The sequence below is a fragment of the Carettochelys insculpta genome, chromosome 19 (genome assembly GCF_033958435.1).
Source record: "Carettochelys insculpta isolate YL-2023 chromosome 19, ASM3395843v1, whole genome shotgun sequence".
Classification (NCBI taxonomy): Eukaryota; Metazoa; Chordata; order Testudines; family Carettochelyidae; genus Carettochelys; species Carettochelys insculpta.
This window is the reverse complement of record NC_134155.1, coordinates 4,003,587-4,021,204: the sequence shown is the minus strand read 5'-3', so window position 1 is coordinate 4,021,204 and position 17,618 is coordinate 4,003,587. Positions and strand designations below refer to the sequence as shown.

At 49.0% G+C, this 17,618-nt stretch overlaps 1 protein-coding gene across 8 annotated transcripts in view; it reads right to left on the bottom strand.

Moving 5' to 3' along the window:
• Positions 1 to 17,618, bottom strand: part of LOC142022928 (transient receptor potential cation channel subfamily V member 2-like) — a 65,571-nt gene that overhangs the window by 22,844 nt on the left and 25,109 nt on the right. For 2 of the 8 annotated variants that reach the window (XM_075013271.1, XM_075013268.1), the window contains exons 1-2: positions 11,469 to 12,459; positions 10,226 to 10,300 (exon numbers count right to left, since the gene is read on the bottom strand). The exons of 2 other annotated variants lie outside the window; for them this stretch is intronic. In XM_075013271.1, coding sequence (XP_074869372.1) covers positions 10,226 to 10,300; positions 11,469 to 11,578 — 185 coding nt within the window. In that variant the 5' untranslated portion in view covers positions 11,579 to 12,459. Of the gene's footprint in view, positions 1 to 7,076; positions 7,535 to 7,632; positions 8,663 to 10,225; positions 12,460 to 17,618 lie in introns of those variants that run through there. 4 more of the 8 variants (XM_075013264.1, XR_012648080.1, XM_075013267.1 and 1 more) reach the window with 4 other exon arrangements.

Sequence of the window (17,618 nt, the reverse complement as noted above, 5' to 3'; positions counted from 1 at the left end):
TGCGACGATGTGGCTTGAAATTCTTTGCGGGGATAGGCCTTCCCCTTTTGACCTGGGTGCGAGGGACACCAGGAGTCTGTCCGTTTTCTGGAAAGGCTTATTCCTATCTATGTAGAAGGTTAATGCCCTTCTTACATCTAATAAGTGCAGCCGAGCCTCTTCGCTTGAGTTGTGAGGCTTTGGGTAGAACGAGGGAAGTATTATCAGTTTGTTAATATGGAAGTCTAAAGAGACCTTTGGAACAAAGGCTGGGTGTAATCTCAAGACCACCACTTCTTTTGAGAACACTGTGCAGGGCGGTGTGGCCATCATTGCCGCAAGTTCGCTCGCCCGGCGAGCTGACGTGATTGCAAGCAGGAAGGTTGTTTCCATGGTAAGTCGCCGAAGGGAAACCGTAGCCAATGGCTCAAAGGGCGGTCCCGACAGCGTGTGGAGGACCAAGTCCAAACTCCACGGTGGCGGTATCGGTTTCCGAGGGGGATACAAATTTGCCAACCCCTTTAAGAATTGCATGACAACAGGATGGGCGAAAATGGTTGCTCCTTCCTCTTCGTGTCAAAAAGCCGCAAGATGAAACTTTATGGATGACAGAGAGAGTCCCTTTTGTTTTAGTTCTAGTAGGTAATCCAGAATGTCGGTTATAGGGGCGTCCAGAGGTGTCAATTGCTTGGAAGAGCACCAGGGGGTAACACGCGTCCACTTGTGCTCATAAGTCCTTCTGGTGGAAGTCCTCCAACTACATTCCAGGACTTTCTTTACTCCCTCTGAATATGTACTCTCTAAAGCACTGAGCCATGGATTAACCACACCTGTAGGCAGAGCCCCTGCGGGTGCGGACGCAGTATCGACCCTCGAGCCTGTGTGAGAAGGTCGGGTGCTGCCGGTAGGGGAAGCGTTTGGCGACGTGCCATGCGTAGAAGTATTGGGAACCATTGTTGTCAGTCCCAGATGGGAACTATAAGAATCATGCGCGCTCCCTCCCTCCTGACTTTCTCCAAAACCTTGTGTATGAGTGCTGTGGGGGGAAACGCATAGAGTAGAGGGCCCTTCCATGGGATCATGAAGGCGTCCCCCAAGATCCTTGTCCCATGCACGCTCTGGAGCAGTACTGGGGACATTTCTTGTTTTCATAAGTGGTGAATAAATCGATTTGGGGAAATCCCCATTTGCGAAACACTCGACAAAGCAGGTCGGGACGGATCTGCCACTCGTGTGTGGGCGAAAAGTGCCTGCCGAGCTGGTCCACCTTTATGAAGCTCGTAAGGTTATGTTGTTGGCAATGCACCAGTTCCACAAGCAGACAGCCTCCGCGCAGAGTGCACGAGATCTGGCCCCTCCTTGTCGGTTTGTATAAAACATAGTGGAGGTGTTGTCGGTATTTACCCCGACTACTTTCCCGTGGAGGTAGTGCCGAAAGTGTCTGCACGCGTTGAACACTGCTCTGAGCTCTAGTGTGTTTATATGCAGTGTTTTCTCTACAGGGGACCATAAACCTTGAGTGGTCTTGTTGTTCATGTGCACTCCCCATCCCATATGGGATGCATTTGTTGTGAGAAAAACGGTAGTTTGAGGTTGGCAGAAAGGCACCCCTACTAGCAGGTTCTTGGGGTTTGCCCACCATGCCAATGACCTCCGCACCTTCACTGTAGGTGATACCATCCCATGAACGGAACAAGATGATGGTTTGTACACAGTCGCTACCCAATGCTGCAAGGCTCACATGTGCAGTCTGGCATTTTGTACCACAAACGTGGTGGTCGCCATGTGCCCCAGCAACTGTACACATGTTAAGACTGGAACAGTGTGGCTGTACGTTATTATTTGTATCAGAGATTTGATGGCCCGAAAACAGGCATCGGGCAAGTATGCCCTTGATGTGACCGAGTCTATTCGGGCTCCTATAAAATCTATGTTTTGTGAGGGCTTGGTTTTTGACTTGAGAGGTTGATAATGAGGCCCAGTGAGGCAAATGTGCTTGTGGTGATGTTTATCATCCGCAAGACCTCCGCTTTGGAAGTTCCTTTTAACAGGCAGTTGTCCAAAAACAGAAAAATGAAGACGCCCTGTCTGTGCAGGTATGCTGATACGACCGCTCGGGTTTTGGTGAAAGCTCTTGGTGCCGAAGAGAGGCCGAATGGAAGGATTCTGTACTGGAAATGCTCTTTGCCCACTGTGAACTGGAGAAAACGCCTGTGCACCGATGAATTGTGATATGGAAATACACATCCTGTGAGCCGAGGGCTGTAAACCAGTCTCCATCGACTAGTGCCGTGATTATGGAAGCCATTGTAGTCATTTTGAGGCATTGCCTGCGCAGATACCGATTGAGGGCCCTTAAATTCAGGATGGGTCTCCAACCGCCTGTCTTTTTCTGTGTTAAGAAGTACCGGGAATAGAAGCCTTTTCCCTGGAATTGTTCCATTACTCTCTCCACCGCCCCTATGAATAAGAGGTGGTCCACCTCTTGCTTTAATTTTATGTAGTGAGAAGGGTCTCTAAGAAGTGGCCCGCTGGGAGGATTCGGCAGCAGCAACGATTGAAAGGGGATTGTATACCCCGTGGCTATAACCTCCAATACCCATTTGTCTGTAGTGATGCTTTGCCATTGGGAGTAGAATGGCTTGAGTCGATGGTGAAACGTGTTGGGATTGGCACTGAGAGATGGTGTTGGCTTTGCGGTCCCCGACATACCCGTCAAACCTGCTGTCTTATGTTTTGTCCGGAGGGGGTGCGGCCCTGCTGTGGTCGACGTCTATGGGCCTTGTACTGTTGCGACTGTTGTTGGCGCCCCTGATCGTACCCACGTTGAAATGAGTGCGTTGTGGTTGATAGCTGTAATGCCGCTGCTGAGTGTGAAATTTCTTTCTTCTGTATGGTGGGGTATAATTACCCAGGGTTCTAAAGTGTAGCTCTCGAGTCCTTACTAGAGTGTAGAACTGAGTCAGTTGATTCTGCAAATAATTTTTGTCTGTCAAAGGGAAGATCTGCGATTTTTACTTGCAGATCCTTGGGAATGCCTGACATCTGGAGCCATGATTCCCTGCGCATCACCACCGCGGTGGCTGCGGAACGAGCCACTGTGTCCGCTACATCCAGGGCAATCTGGACTCCTGCTCGAGAAGCTGCATATCCTTCTTGAACAATTGCCTTGAGGACCCTTTTTTCTTTTTTTTTAAAAAATATCCTCCGGGAGGAAGTCCATGAGGGAGGTAAGCTTAGAATAGCTGTCGAAATTGTGGTTCAACAAATGAACAGCGTAGTTCGCCATCCGTAGCAGTAAAGTAGATGATGAATAAACCTTTCTGCCGAGGAGGTCTAATTTCTTTACATCCTTGTCTGACCCTCCAGATTTATACTGGGACGTTTTGGCTGTGCGTTAAGAGGATTCAACCACTAGTAAATTAGGCTGTGGGTGACTGAACAGGAACTCCATACCCTTGGCAGGGACGAAGTACCTTTTATCTGCCCTCTTGTTAATAGGAGGGATGGAGGCTGGGGTCTGCCATATGTTAGTGGCTGACTCCAAAATTGCATCATCCAGTGGTATGGCTATCCTAGATGAAGCCAGAGGTCTGAGGTTTTTGAGGAGTTTATGGTGTTTCTCCTGTACCTCTGCCACTTGAATGTCTTGTGATTGAGCCACCCTTTTGAACAGCTCTTGAAATTGCTTTAGGTCATCTGGGGGAGAGATATCCCCCGGAACAATGGCTTCATCTGGGGAGGATGAGGAGGCATCGCTGTGATACCTCTCCTCTAAGTCCTCGGGCTCCTGACTATGTACATATGGTTGTACTTTGAAGTTTCCAGATGGGGTTCCAAATCCTTTGAACCAGTCTTGGATTGGGAAACTTGTAGCATTCCCCCAGGTTGAAGCTGTGCACTGAGATACTGGCGAGGCGTTGACAGGGATCTACGTCGAGACACAGAACTTCTGTGTCGATGCCCCACATAGTGATGATGACCATAACAACAAGGGCAAGGTCCCAGTGATGGGGACCTGGACCAGGACCTGAAAACGTAGGGACGATGAGCAGAATGACGTGACCATTGAGATAATACTGACATGGGCGGGGATCCCCTGCGATAGTATTCATAGGGATCCCTGCTTGAAGTTGGGGAAAAATGCCCATATCCAAGAGATGGCTGTTGAAGAAAAGGAGATGGGAGCCTGCGGCAGGCAGATGGAGTTGTTGCCCATTGAATCTCTGGGGGAGATCGCGGTGATAATGGCAGCGTAATAACCTCAGGGGATGGGCTGCAGTGCCGGGTCTTTGCTTTTGCTTTTCCCCTCTCGGGTGCCGCAGGAAGTCTGATCGGTGCCGGAGGGCTCGGCACCGTAGTCAGTGCCGTGCTGGGTTCCATTGCCCCCAGTGCCGCGGTCAGTGCCGTTGTCCTCAGTGGGGAGACTCGTCTGGCACCGCTGGATTCCATGCCGGTGTTCTCACTCCGGTGCCATCGGAGTCGTGAGGCTCGGTGCCGCGGCAGCCGGTGCTGATCTTTCCGGTGCCTGCACAGCCTTCAGTGCCGCTTCCTTAGGAGCCGGAGGCCCCCATACGGGCACATGCGCTGCAGCCTTCCCAACAGAAGAGGCCAGCGGGCCCGGGCCCCATGCTCCGCTCGTCCTGCTCAGAGAGGTAACTGGCAGGGATCGAGCTGGTGAAGCTTTCCTCTTCTTGTGCACAGAGGAGGTTAGAGAAGCTGCCTTCCTCTTGTGCGAAACTGAGGAGCCCTCCTCATGGGGCTTTTCCGATGTCGCGGGCTGAAGGGCCTTATCAAAAGGAAACAGTCTGAGCCTCATCTCTCTGTCCTTTCGAGCTCTAGTTATTAACTTAGAGCAATGAGGACACTTTTGGGGGACATGTGCTTCCCCGAAGCACCGAATGCATTTACTGTGCCCGTCCGAAGCGGGCATGGCCTCCCGGCACGCTTCACACTTTTCAAAACCCGGTGAAGACATTGTTTGGTTTTAAGTCTTTAAGATCTTAGTAGTAACAGGGCACTTAGCAGCCTATTAAGGCAGCAATCAAGAACAGTTAACAGTTAGATAAGCAACATTGAAGGGGTTTCAAATAGCAGGCCCGCCCGAAGGTGGCCACTGAGCCCTTTCTCCCACTCCCCTTCCTTTAAAACTATGTGCACTGTAAAACTATAATTATAACTATAGCAACAAGTAAATAGAGTTTATCTGTCTCAGGCGTTGGAGCCGGAGAGGATTCCGTCTGCAGCCGTTGGCGGTTGAGAAGGAACTGGCAGGGACCAGATCGCGCACGTGACCGTAAGCGCGCGAAGGACCGACGCGCATCGGCGCATGCGCGACCCAACAGAGACTGCTGAAAAATTCCGAGCTGCGGTGCCGGGGCGAGCCCGACACCTACGGTGGAGCACCCACAGGGACCACTCGAAGAATAATATTTTTTATGCAGAACACCTGTGAAAATTGTCTTTAAAAAAAAAAACACAACACAGCAATATATACAGCAAAAACAGAAGGATGTAATTTAATCAGGTATCATAGCAATGAAGTAACATTGTACCCAGTTTCAACAACAGAAAATATACCATCCGTGTATGATATCAGAAAAGTATCAGATACAGCACACCTGCAAAATTGTTCATGGAACACCAGTGCTCCACAGAACCTAGTTTAAGAAACACCAGACTAGTATTATCTGCACAGTGAAATGTTATTTACTTGTTGAACACCTAGCATTTACTCAGTGCTGTGCAAATGGAGAAGAAAGCGTAGTTGTTGCCCCACACTTTTAACATTCAAGAGCTTGCATCTGCAATTGTGTCTATGTGGGTGGATCCTTTCAAAGACCTGCTAATATCCGGGAGACTCTGCCCAGGTCTATAAGCTTGTCTGCAACCATCAGACTGGAGGATCAAGGCTTTGAAAAAAATAAAAGCCTTTGTGACAAGGAAATAACCAAAGAGAAGCTGTAAAAGTAAGTACAAACGGCAAGGTGTGCCGAGCAGTGTCCCCCATTTGTGAGATAACCTCGCTTACTACTGACATTTGGGGTCCTTAGATAAAAATGTACTACACGGAGGCCTTTAGGACATGCAGCCCTTTATGACTCAGCAACAAGGGAAAGAAAGGAGTATCAACATTTAGAACACAAACGCTATCACTCGTGTCTTAACATAGCTAGTACAGGCTTCCTACCAAGTGGCCCAAGGAGATATGATTATTAACAAGAGGCCTTTGTTGGGAGAGAGTGCTAGACTTACTTAAATTCTTTATTCAGACATAAGAAATGGGGAGATACGGCGTAACATCTCCTCAAAGTTGTAGTGTGCTGCAGTTACTGCTGTCTCCATACACAGGGGCTCAGACCCTGTCATCAGCAACATGAGCAATGCACACACATTGTACAGCTGCTATTGAAATAACTAGTCCTCTCATGTGCTGAGCACAGAGCAGCCTTATTGCTCACAGCCAGGGAGAATGAAGCAAGATTTGCTGTCCGCCAGAGCAGAGCACTAGCCACCAGAGTGCCAGGCCAGCCCACCAAAGTCTATTATCTCCAATATTCTTTTTCTGTCATTTATTTACAAACATCTGGTTAGATCTTAGGCCCACCCCTGCAAGCTCCTGCTGAACATGCACTCAGAAACCATTAGGCGGCGGATATGACAGAAGCTTTATGTGCAGCCTAAGACGAGCCAAGGAAACACCCATGATCCGTTCCAGCTAAACAACTTCCTTTATCAACTGTGCCTAATGCACATGCCACTATCTGCAAAGAGTTAACAGGTCCTCAGGAATCTCACACTGCAGGGCTGGAAACTCAAGCTCCTTCTTCTACATCAGGGCAGAACTGGAGAGAGACAGCACAAGTGCTGTGCTTTAGATTAGGATGCAGAGTTGCGTATTTAGATTTAGGCTGTGTATGTTTACAAAGCGATTTGCATGCAGTTCACAGCTAGTGAAAACCAAAGGCGCATGGCAAAGCAAGTCTGCAGTAATTGTTTTAATCTAAGATGTAATAAGGCTTCAAGCATGCATTTTAGGCCCCATTCTATTATCAAGTCCCCCAGGCAGCCTTCATCCCCTCCCCACAAACACTTACTGTGGCAGCTCTCTGGAGGATGAGTGGCTAAGTGCTTATTGCTCTCATACCACGCCCTAGTTCTGTTTTCGTGGCTTCTTGTTCCTGAATTCTATCTCAGCTGCAGTTTCCATCCCTTCTGCATGCTTTAAAGATTTACTGTCACATTTGCTCAGTAGGCATGTCAGGGTCTCTTTAAAAGCAAAAGCAAAATGAGTCCTAAAAGAGACCTTATAAGAAATTCATCCCCTTTCCAGCTCCCTGGAGAATCCAGAGGGCATCCTTTGTTCCTCAGCTGATCAATTCCCTTCGAATTCAAGCCGGATACCTCTCAGCCAGCTGCAAATCAGCTACCAAGCCATTCTGAATTACACAGCACAAAGCAAGACCTGCAGTCAAATGAAAAGCACCGCACATAGTCTGAGCTGGGGCTCCACCCAAGAAATGCTGCTCCTTTGATAGATGGGTCCCAACCGAGCTTACAGACGCTGATCACCCATCAGTGCAAAGGCAAATGCAAACAAACAATCACTAGGAAGAGCACAAAGGTAAAATGAAGATTTGAAAAAGCTCTTACCCTGAAATAAGATTAATCTTACGCTGCAAAGGAAATGGGGCTCCTTTTAGCACTCCCTACTGCATGCTTATGGTGAGAAAAACCATTCCTGGTCGGAGGTCCTGGCTGGTGCCTGTGAGGAATCCAGGCTGCTTGGAGGGAGCAGCTATTGATTATGTACCCTCTAGCCCCGCAGTGAACAACGGAAGAAGTAGTGAAGTGCTGCGCTCAAGCAGGAAGTGACTAGATGGCTTTCACAGTATGAAGGAAACCCGTATGAGAGAACCAAGGAGCGCAGTTATACTGGCAGCGTCTGGGTACTTGCAAGTTGCATGCTCCTGTGGCAGAGTAGAGTTTTGAGGTTTCCAACCACAGCAGGCTCAGATGGGAGGTGGGTACGTTTCATCTCTGCTCATTTGGTAGCTGGTGGTTCTCCTCACGAGTTATGTCAGGAGGTTCAGAAATCTGCCCAAGGACGAGTGAAGTTGTCATGGAAATGCTTACCATCAGCCTACTTCCTAAGAAAGTCAGTTTTTTCGAGAGAGCTTCACATACCCACACTGTGGCAAGGCTCAGATCAGAATGAAACAAGAACTAGCATAACCACAACCTTACCAAGAAAGACATAGTATCAGGGGCACACTATGAGCCCAAGGGACATCACAAAGGGGTCCCAGTCCTAAAGAGCTGGGCTCTGTTGTTCCATTTTTCAGCAGCACACTTCAATGCCCCATTGCTCCTGGGAGGATGCAGCACTGGACAAAACCCCTTGCAGACAGAGACCCCAACTCAGTAATTATTTATTGTAGTTAGCAGATGCTGCATATAGAAATTCTCATCTCGTCTACATGTTTCTTCTTAATGGAGGATTAACTTGGGTACATCATGATGTGGAACAAGGTGCTGGGGCAATCCCTAGTTGCCAGTCCAAAAATATGATCTAGAGGGATCCCAGATGCCACCACAGGGATAAGGTAGTGCATGGTAGCTACACTGTGGGTCAATACAGGACCAGAACAGCTCTGGGTGCTGCAAAGTATCAATGAGATGGAGTTGGCAAAACTTAGGGGAGAAGAGCTTCCTTAACATAAAATTAATACACAGGAGAAAGACATGCACATATTTCATTCTCAGCTTCCTTCCTGTAATGCAGATGAGGAATTTTGTTCCACTCCTCTCTCCCACATGGTCTGCATTGCTTTCTCCAAGCCAGAGCTGAAGTGATAACGGTGGTAGATCACGATTATAGTCTTTTCTTTGTGGGCCGTATCTTGCCCAATCTGTGGGGTGTGGGAGTCCAACTACAAGAAGGGAAATTCCATCAGTTAACATCTTATGAAGGGAAGGTTTGGGGCAGGAATCACCAGTGCAACTGAATATGTGGGATGTGTAGCCAGAAGAGTCCAGTGGAAAGCTACCAACAGTGGTATACTTCATAGTCACTTCATAGTTTCTGCCCTCTTGCTCACTTGCGGCCTTTCTCCTTCTCCTGCAGCAGAGTCAAGGCCTCTGGCTCTCGTGTAACCTCCATTATTGTCAGCAGTGTCGGTGCAGGATGACGTTCAGTGCACTCCACAGCTGCATAAACACACATCTTGGGTGAGCCTAAAGCACTCTCTAGACCCAATACCTTGAGTGGTCACTATTCATCACTGCCCTGCAAGATTCTGAGTCCTGGGCTCAAGTTCTGACCTCTCATTACCCAACACTGCCTGAGGCCCAAACAAAAGTCCAAAGGAGAAATGCACTAGTCAGCTAGTGGGCCATCTGGATGGTATCACACTGCAACAGCGTTCCCTGTAAACTGCTCACTTGGGCGGCCACTCAGGAGAGATTCCAATACTGCCCAGCAGATCAGCAGAGTGCCCATAGCTAGGCTTGTGTTTCTACTGACAGTGCATGAGACTGCAGGCATGAGATGGTGTGGGGGCATCCAGGACTCAGCCACGCCTAAAGAATCATTCCACAGTAGTGTCTGGCTAGAATCTGCCTCTGACAGAAATCCTGTTAGAAGCCATAGTGCCATCCACCTGCTCAATGGTTCCGAATTAATTCACAAGCCAGCTTCTCAGATGCCTGTGTTAATCCCTGGGGAGAAATATAGCTGATTCTATAATGATGTGAAGTTGTTTCTGCTTTCCGTCCCTACCTAGCAGCACTAGCTGTGCCACAGATTCCAGTAAATGTCAGCAATCAGGCGCAGGCAGAGAAATGCAAACAGGGCTCAGTTTTCCTCTCTCACACACATCATCTTAACTCCTTTGGCTTTAGGAACATTATTCCTGATTTACACTGGTGTAAATGTCCATAGAATCAAGACCAGAAAAAGAATTAGACCAGGTTCTTCTGGGTTATTTTCCCAGGCTTCCCAAGAAATAGCCTTTATGCTTTGTCATGTCAAATCCACAGAACTCCATTGCAAGATTTCTTTCAGATCATCTGTCATTAAACACTATACACAGCAAAGGAAAGAGTGCCCAGGTTAGGCTGAGAGAGGAAAACGCTGCCACCCACTGAGTCAGAACGGCAAAATACACAATGCCTCAAAGAAACTGAAGGAAAACAGGGAAAATAGGAACTTTTGGCACAGGTCTTAAAAAGAGAAGTTACTCACCTGTGTAGTAACGATGGTTCTTTGAGATGTGTCCCCGTGTGTAGCCAACCAGGCTCGGGTTCCCCAGAGACGAGGCTGCACCCAGAAGGAGAGTGCTATATTTGGTTTATTGAAAGCGCGTGACACCCGCGACGGGAGCCCCGGAGACGCCGCAGTCACCCATGGGGGGAAACCCGACGCGCCGGAGCTTCGCTCGGGGAGAGGCTCTGTAACAGGCCTCCTAACACTAGCTGATAAAGCTGAGCTCATTAACATAAGATTGCCTAAAATTGCCTATGCATTTCTTATCACTATCTCTTGTGGCCTACTGCCAGTGTAGCCTTGAAATCTTGGCAAGCGCGGCTTATTCTGCAGCTGTTCCCATGGCAGTTTGCAGCTTTCACCTTGCACAGACTGGTCTGTTTAGATTCTCCTGAGGATTCACAGAGGGGTCGATCTGCTCTCATGAGACCGTTACAAACTCTTCTCGCACCCTACACTCCTCCCCGCGACCCCTTTGTGAACGCCGAGGCTAGCAGGAATCAAGTGAGGTGGTTGATGCTCTTCTGACAACACAGTGTGCACCTGTGGAACAGACTTGACAACAGCATATGAGAGCAGTGAAAGCAAAGTTAAAAATAATGGTTCCCAGGAGAAGGGTGTGTGGAACAGTAAGTGTGGGGGCTCCCAAGCGCATGCACTGCTGTAAGTAGTGTTTCCACTTGAAGGGGGTAGCTGCTTGGGCCATGCCCATATGTGCACGCTCAGAGGTATCCGTGACCCACCCCATCCCTTGCTGACACTCAGACAGAGAACAATTAGACAGGAAGGCAGATGGGAATTATGGTCTAATCCAGAAAGTTCAAACCAGTTACTTCTACCCCCACCAGCTTGGCTAGGAGGACGGGACAGAAGGGCCCAGCCTAACCTTGGAGCTTCCTCGCACGCGATGGCTTCCACTCCGAGGAATTACAAGCAAGACACCCAGTTCCATGACAGTTCAAACCGGTTACCTCTACCCACACCAGCTTGGCTAGGAGGACGGGACAGAAGGGCCCAGCCTAACCTTGGAGCTTCCTCGCACGCGATGGCTTCCACTCCGAGGAATTACAAGCAAGACACTCAGTTCCACCCTCCCAGCACCCGGGACGACAAGGTTGTCAAGGACTCAAATTCCAGCAAACCTCATCCTGTTACAGGGTATGATGACAAAACCAAAACCAGAACCAGAACTTCCAGATTCCTTATCCAGGTAGGGGCTTACCCTATCGCAGCATGAACCCCAGGGGCCGCAGCGAAGGTAGGAGTGGATGTTGCTGTCATCAAACCAGACTGGTCCCCACCAGAAGATGTTGCTCTTGTCCCACCAATCATTCAGGTTCAGAGGGACAAACTCAATTCCCAATCTGGTAGAGGAGTTCAGCAGGGTACGCATCCAGCAATCCGTGGCACCAGCAGTGGAGACGATAGACTGGATGGCATTCCTGAGGAGATGCTTAGGTGTGGCAGAGGTCAGCGAGGTAGTCAGGAAGATGACAAGGAGTTGAGGTGCCATGCTGTCATCTGGGTTGAAGGTAGCTGTACTGGCATCATGCCTGCCACCTCCTGCAACTCCGGACAGTCCGCTGGGGCTGCCCAACAGGCCACCATCCGCGCTACCAGCCCCCATCGCCCCGTCGAGGGCTATCCTGGTATGCGCTGCAGGGACAGCGCTGGCTTCCCTGCCTCCCCCGCTTTCAACCAAAAAGGCATCGTACCTGGAGAACCCTGCTCGCTGCGCCAATTGTAGCCAACCAGGCTCGGGTTCCCCAGAGACGAGGCTGCACCCAGAAGGAGAGTGCTATATTTGGTTTATTGAAAGCGCGTGACACCCGCGACGGGAGCCCCGGAGACGCCGCAGTCACCCATGGGGGGAAACCCGACGCGCCGGAGCTTCGCTCGGGGAGAGGCTCTGTAACAGGCCTCCTAACACTAGCTGATAAAGCTGAGCTCATTAACATAAGATTGCCTAAAATTGCCTATGCATTTCTTATCACTATCTCTTGTGGCCTACTGCCAGTGTAGCCTTGAAATCTTGGCAAGCGCGGCTTATTCTGCAGCTGTTCCCATGGCAGTTTGCAGCTTTCACCTTGCACAGACTGGTCTGTTTAGATTCTCCTGAGGATTCACAGAGGGGTCGATCTGCTCTCATGAGACCGTTACAAACTCTTCTCGCACCCTACACCGTGGGTGCTCCACAGTAGGTGTCGGGCTCGCCCCAGCGCCGCAGCTCGGAAATTCTTCAGCAGTCTCCGTCAGGTCTGCAATTTTGACTTGTAAGTCCTTTGGAATGCTGGATGTGTGAAGCCATGACTCCCTCCGCATTACCACTGCAGTGGCCACGGCGCGGGCCGCTGTGTCCGCCACATCCAATGCAATCTGGACGCCCGCTCGAGAAGCCGCATAGCCCTCTGGTACAATTGCCTTAAGAATTGGCCTTTTATCCTCCGGAAGGAAGTCCATGAGGGCAGTAAGCTTGGAATAGTTGTCGAAATTGTGGTTCGACAAATGAGCAGCATAGTTGGCCATGCGGAGCAACAGAGTAGAGGAGGAGCAGGCTTTTCTACCCAGGAGATCCAGCTTCTTTATGTCCTTGTCCAATCCCCCAGATTTGTACTGGGACGATTTGGACCTGTGTTGGGACGATTCCACCATTAGCGAGTTTGGCTGTGGATGACTAAATAGAAATTCCATACCTTTCGCAGGGACGAAGTACTTTTTGTCTGCTCTTTTGTTGGTAGGAGGAGCGGATGCCAGAGTTTGCCATATATTAGTGGCTGTCTGCATGATTGCATCGTCCAGAAGAATAGCTATTTTAGAAGAGGATGGAGGCCTGAGATTTTTAAGGAGTCTGTGGTGTTTCTCCTGCACCTCCACCACTTGAATATCCTGGGATTGAGCTACTCTTTTGAACAGCTCCTGGAACTGTTTCAGGTCATCTGGGGGAGAAATGTCTCCAGGGACCACTGCCTTGTCTGGCGAGGATGAGGAGGCATCACTATGGTATCTCTCCTCCAATTCCTCTGGATCCTGGCTGTATTGGTGTGATTGCCTTTGTGAAATTTCGAGGTGGGGTTCAATGTCTTTCGACCCAGCCTCTGATTGGGGAACTTGTGGGTTCCCCCAGGTGGAAGCTGAACACTGTGGCGCTGAGGGGGGGGGGGGTCGACGGAGATCCACGGTGAGATGTGGGCCTCCTATGCTGACACCCTGCATAATGATGGCAGTCGTAGCAACGGGGACAGGGGCCCGGAGATGGAGACCTGGACCATGATCCAAAGATGTAAGGGTGGTGCATGGAATGTCGAGACTGTCGAGATGATACCGACATATGGGGAGAGACTCTGTGGGAATACTCATAGGGGTCTCTGCTAGATGATGGAGAGAAGCGTGCAGCCCCCTGAGATGGACTCCGAAGAAAAGGAGAAGGACGTCTGTGGCAGGCTGAAGGTGTTGCTGCCCGTCGAATCTCCGGTGGTGATCGTGGTGACAGAGGCAGCGCAATTACCTCAGGAGAGGGGCTGCGGTGCCTGGTCTTTGTTTTAGCCTTCACCCTCTCGGGTGGTCTTATCGGTGAGCTTAGTACCATAGCAGGTGTCATGCTGATTTCCACTGCTCCCGGTGCCATCGTCGCCGGTGCCGTCGATCCCGGTGCCTCTGGGGGAGCCTCAATCAGTGCCACAGTAGCCGGTGCCGGACTGCCTAGTGCCTCCACGGCTCTCGGTGCCGTCTCCCCATTAGCTGTAGGGCCTTGAGCGGTTACATGTGCCGCAGCTTTACCAGTGGAGGAAGCCAGCGTGCGCGGGCCCTTTGTTACACTCGTCCCACTCCCAGAAGTAAGGGGCAGGGATCGAGTAGGCGAGGCTCTTCTTTTCTTCTGCACAGAGGAGGTCAAAGAGGCAGCCTTCCTCTTGTGCAATCCTGAAGAGCCCTCCGCATGGGTTGTCTCTGATGAGGCAGGTTGAAGTGCTTTGTCAAATAGCAGCATCTTCAACCTCATTTCCCTATCTTTTCTAGCTCTATTAGTCAACTTGGAACAATGGGAGCACTTCTGGGGAACGTGTGTCTCCCCGAGGCACCGTATGCATCTGCTATGGCCGTCCGAAGCGGGCATGGCCTCCCAGCAAGATTCACACTTCTTAAAGCCGGGGGATGACATTGTTAAAGCTCAACTCTGAGTCCTTAGGTGCTAATAGCACACTTAACAGTCTATTCGGTGATGTTAATAACCGTTGGATTTTGGAGGCTTGACAAACAAAAGTAGCGGGTCTGCCCGGAGGCAGCCGCTGCATTCTTTAAGATAGCCTTTAACTTTTAAACGAACTGTTAACAAGGTAACTAAACTATAACAACTATAGAACTGCTAGCTACGAACTATTAAAACTATTAACACGAGAAAAAATAAAATTTATCTGTCTCGGGCGTTGGAGCCAGAAAGGATTCCGTCTGCAGCCGTTGGCGGTTGAGAAGGAACTGGCGGGGACCGGATCGCGCACGTGACCGTAAGCGCGCGAAGAGCCGACGCGCATCGGTGCATGCGTGACCCGACGGAGACTGCTGAAGAATTTCCGAGCTGCGGCGCTGGGGCGAGCCCGACACCTACTGTGGAGCACCCACGGGGACCACTCGAAGAAGAAAGGGCAGATTTAAACACTGAATATCACAATAGCAAATACATCTTTTCAATCACTGCAACACCAAGCGCATACACCCGTAGACAACATAAGAGTATGAATTAATAAAGCTCACAGAGAGGGTTACAAGAGGCAGAAAGGTTACATGACTTGCCCAAGGTTATACAAGTCAGTGTCAGAGCCAGGCATAGAACCTAGGAGCCCTGGATTCCAATGCTTTGGCTCTTTACAGGATTTGTCTGACAGGAACAGATTTCTGGTGAACTAACATATGTTATCAGTGAACAACTTCACACTTGAACTTGAGTCTATGGAGGAGGTAGTTTTCTATTAGTCCATTAAAACAGGGGTGGGAGGTGGAAGCAAACAACACACTAATGGATTCTTTTATGTGAACGGTCATCAAAACTACTTAACAGACTATGAAGACCCCATGTCTCTGTCCCTTTGCCCACAGGGAAATAATTTCACAAGGTCATGGTTATGACAAAGACATCACATGAATATGCCCCACTTTCACTTTGCAAGTCCAAATAGCTACATGTGAACAGCTGGCAGTTACTCTGCGTCACATGTCTCTGCTCTGCCAGACTTTAGAGACTAATGGAAAAGGAAGTTCATGAAAGAGTTATTTATACTCGCTTACACTGTACTCAGTGCCCAGAGCGCAGAAGCAAAGAGCAGGGGCCAAGCAGGACCAGTTCTTCTGCCTTATATACACCGTACTTTGCACCTAGCCCTTGAAACACCACCACCACACAAAGTAAGTTACAACGGAAGATAAACCTCACCTCTAGGATGACTTAAGGGGGACAAGGAAAAGGGTTCTCAGATTCAGTGATGTCCACTATTCCTATTATATTTCACTGTGGCAGCATCAACTAGAACTATTTTAAATAGGTAAGAGGAGCAGGTCTGTGCTTCCTGCTCTTTTCAGTTTGTTTTTATAGTCCAGAATGAGTAGCAGAACCAGCCCATCACCACAGGCAGCTGCCTGGTGGAAAATGTCTGTTAGCTATTTGCAGTTAGCAGGTCAGGGCCGACAACTAATCAATGGAGGGCATGTTAAGTGGATGCTTCACCCAAAAAGGCATCATGCAGTGGACTCGCTGCCTCTTAAGACTCACTACTGGGAAATGACTGTCCCAAGTTGTATTCTGGTGGGCCATCTGGATGGTATCACACTGCAACAGCATTCCCTGTAAACTGTGCACTTGTGTGGCCACTCAGGAGAGATTCCAATACTGCCCAGCAGATCAGCAGAGCGCCCACAGCTAGGCTTGTGTTTCTACTACGAGAGCACGTTCGCACATGCCTCAGTGCATATAAAAATTTTTATTCTGCACATGGATGAAAAATACACACATGAATGGAAAGGATTAGAGGGAACCTTTCTGTGCATCAGCTCCCAGTAATGTATGGCTGGGTCCTGGCCCTGAAAAACAAAATCCTTATGTCTGTTCTAGCTGGGGAAAAAGAGCTAACAAGAGACAAGATGACAGATGCAGCCTGGAGGGAGGAAAAAAAAAAAGGGAATCATTAAACTGCTCCCATTCTTCAAAGTGCCAAGTGACCCATTCAGAAGCAAACCGTGCCCCGTTGCCATTTTTAATCCACTTTTTACTGGGGGAAAAAAAAAATTCTTTAGCTGTTCGGTATTTCATTTCACTGAAGGAAATCAGTTGAAAGTCCAACAGCTGCTCCTGAAAAAGCAGCTAAACCTCTGGAGGACAGAGGAGAGCTTTATTCTCAAACAAAACTATACTTCAGACCAGAATTATCTGAACAGTGGAAGGATACAGCATACAAGTCTTACCACACCTGTACATTATTTACAAAGTGTCATTTACAAAACAAATTTTAATATTAAAGGTTCTCATGACCGAAACCATACTGGGGGCGCAGTGATGGACAACTGGTTCATGTCTTGGACAGCTGTCTTTTGACCTCATCCTATACAGAGAACCTGCAGGTGCCTCAGTTTCTGATGAACATAAATACACCCTGTTATTGCGTATTACTACAGTGAAAAACAGATTTCAGTTTCAGGTTTCAAAGAGGTTATTAGTATAAACCAAAGCAAGTTCTCATAAAAGAAAGTCCTTTAACAGGATCCTTTTTAACATAACAATCAGTGTAGAATAAATAAAAGTAAAAGCAGTTAAGAGATAGAAAAGACAAAGTTACTTGTTCTGTAACTAGTGTTCTTCTAGATGTGTTGCTCATGTCCATTCCAAGTTGGGTGGGTGTATGTGAGCACACATCCAGTCACCCGAAGCTTTTTATCCTAGCCAGTAGCCATTGGGTTGGCACAGCATGCCCTGAAGTTGTGCCGATATGGCAACCAAAATGTGCACCGCCCGATTCTCACCCCCCACTCTGTTCCTTCTTGATGGCTACTCCCACAGTGGGGAAGGCAAGAGGGTTTTGGGATGGACATAAGCAACACATCTCGAAGAACACCAGTTACAGAACAGGTAACTCTTTTCTTCTTCAAGTGATTGCTCATGTCTATTCCAAGTTGGGTGAATACAAGCCAATGCCTAGGCGGTGGGGTCAGATCCCTGAACAGACTGCAGAACAGCCCTGCCCACCACAGTGTCCTCCCATGCATGCTGCGTCAAAGCATAATGTACTGTAAACGTATTAATTGAGGACCAGATGGCTGCCCTATAGATGTTCTGGTTAGGCACCTGTGCCAAATACACCACAGATGACGCCAGCGCTCTCGTGGAATGTGC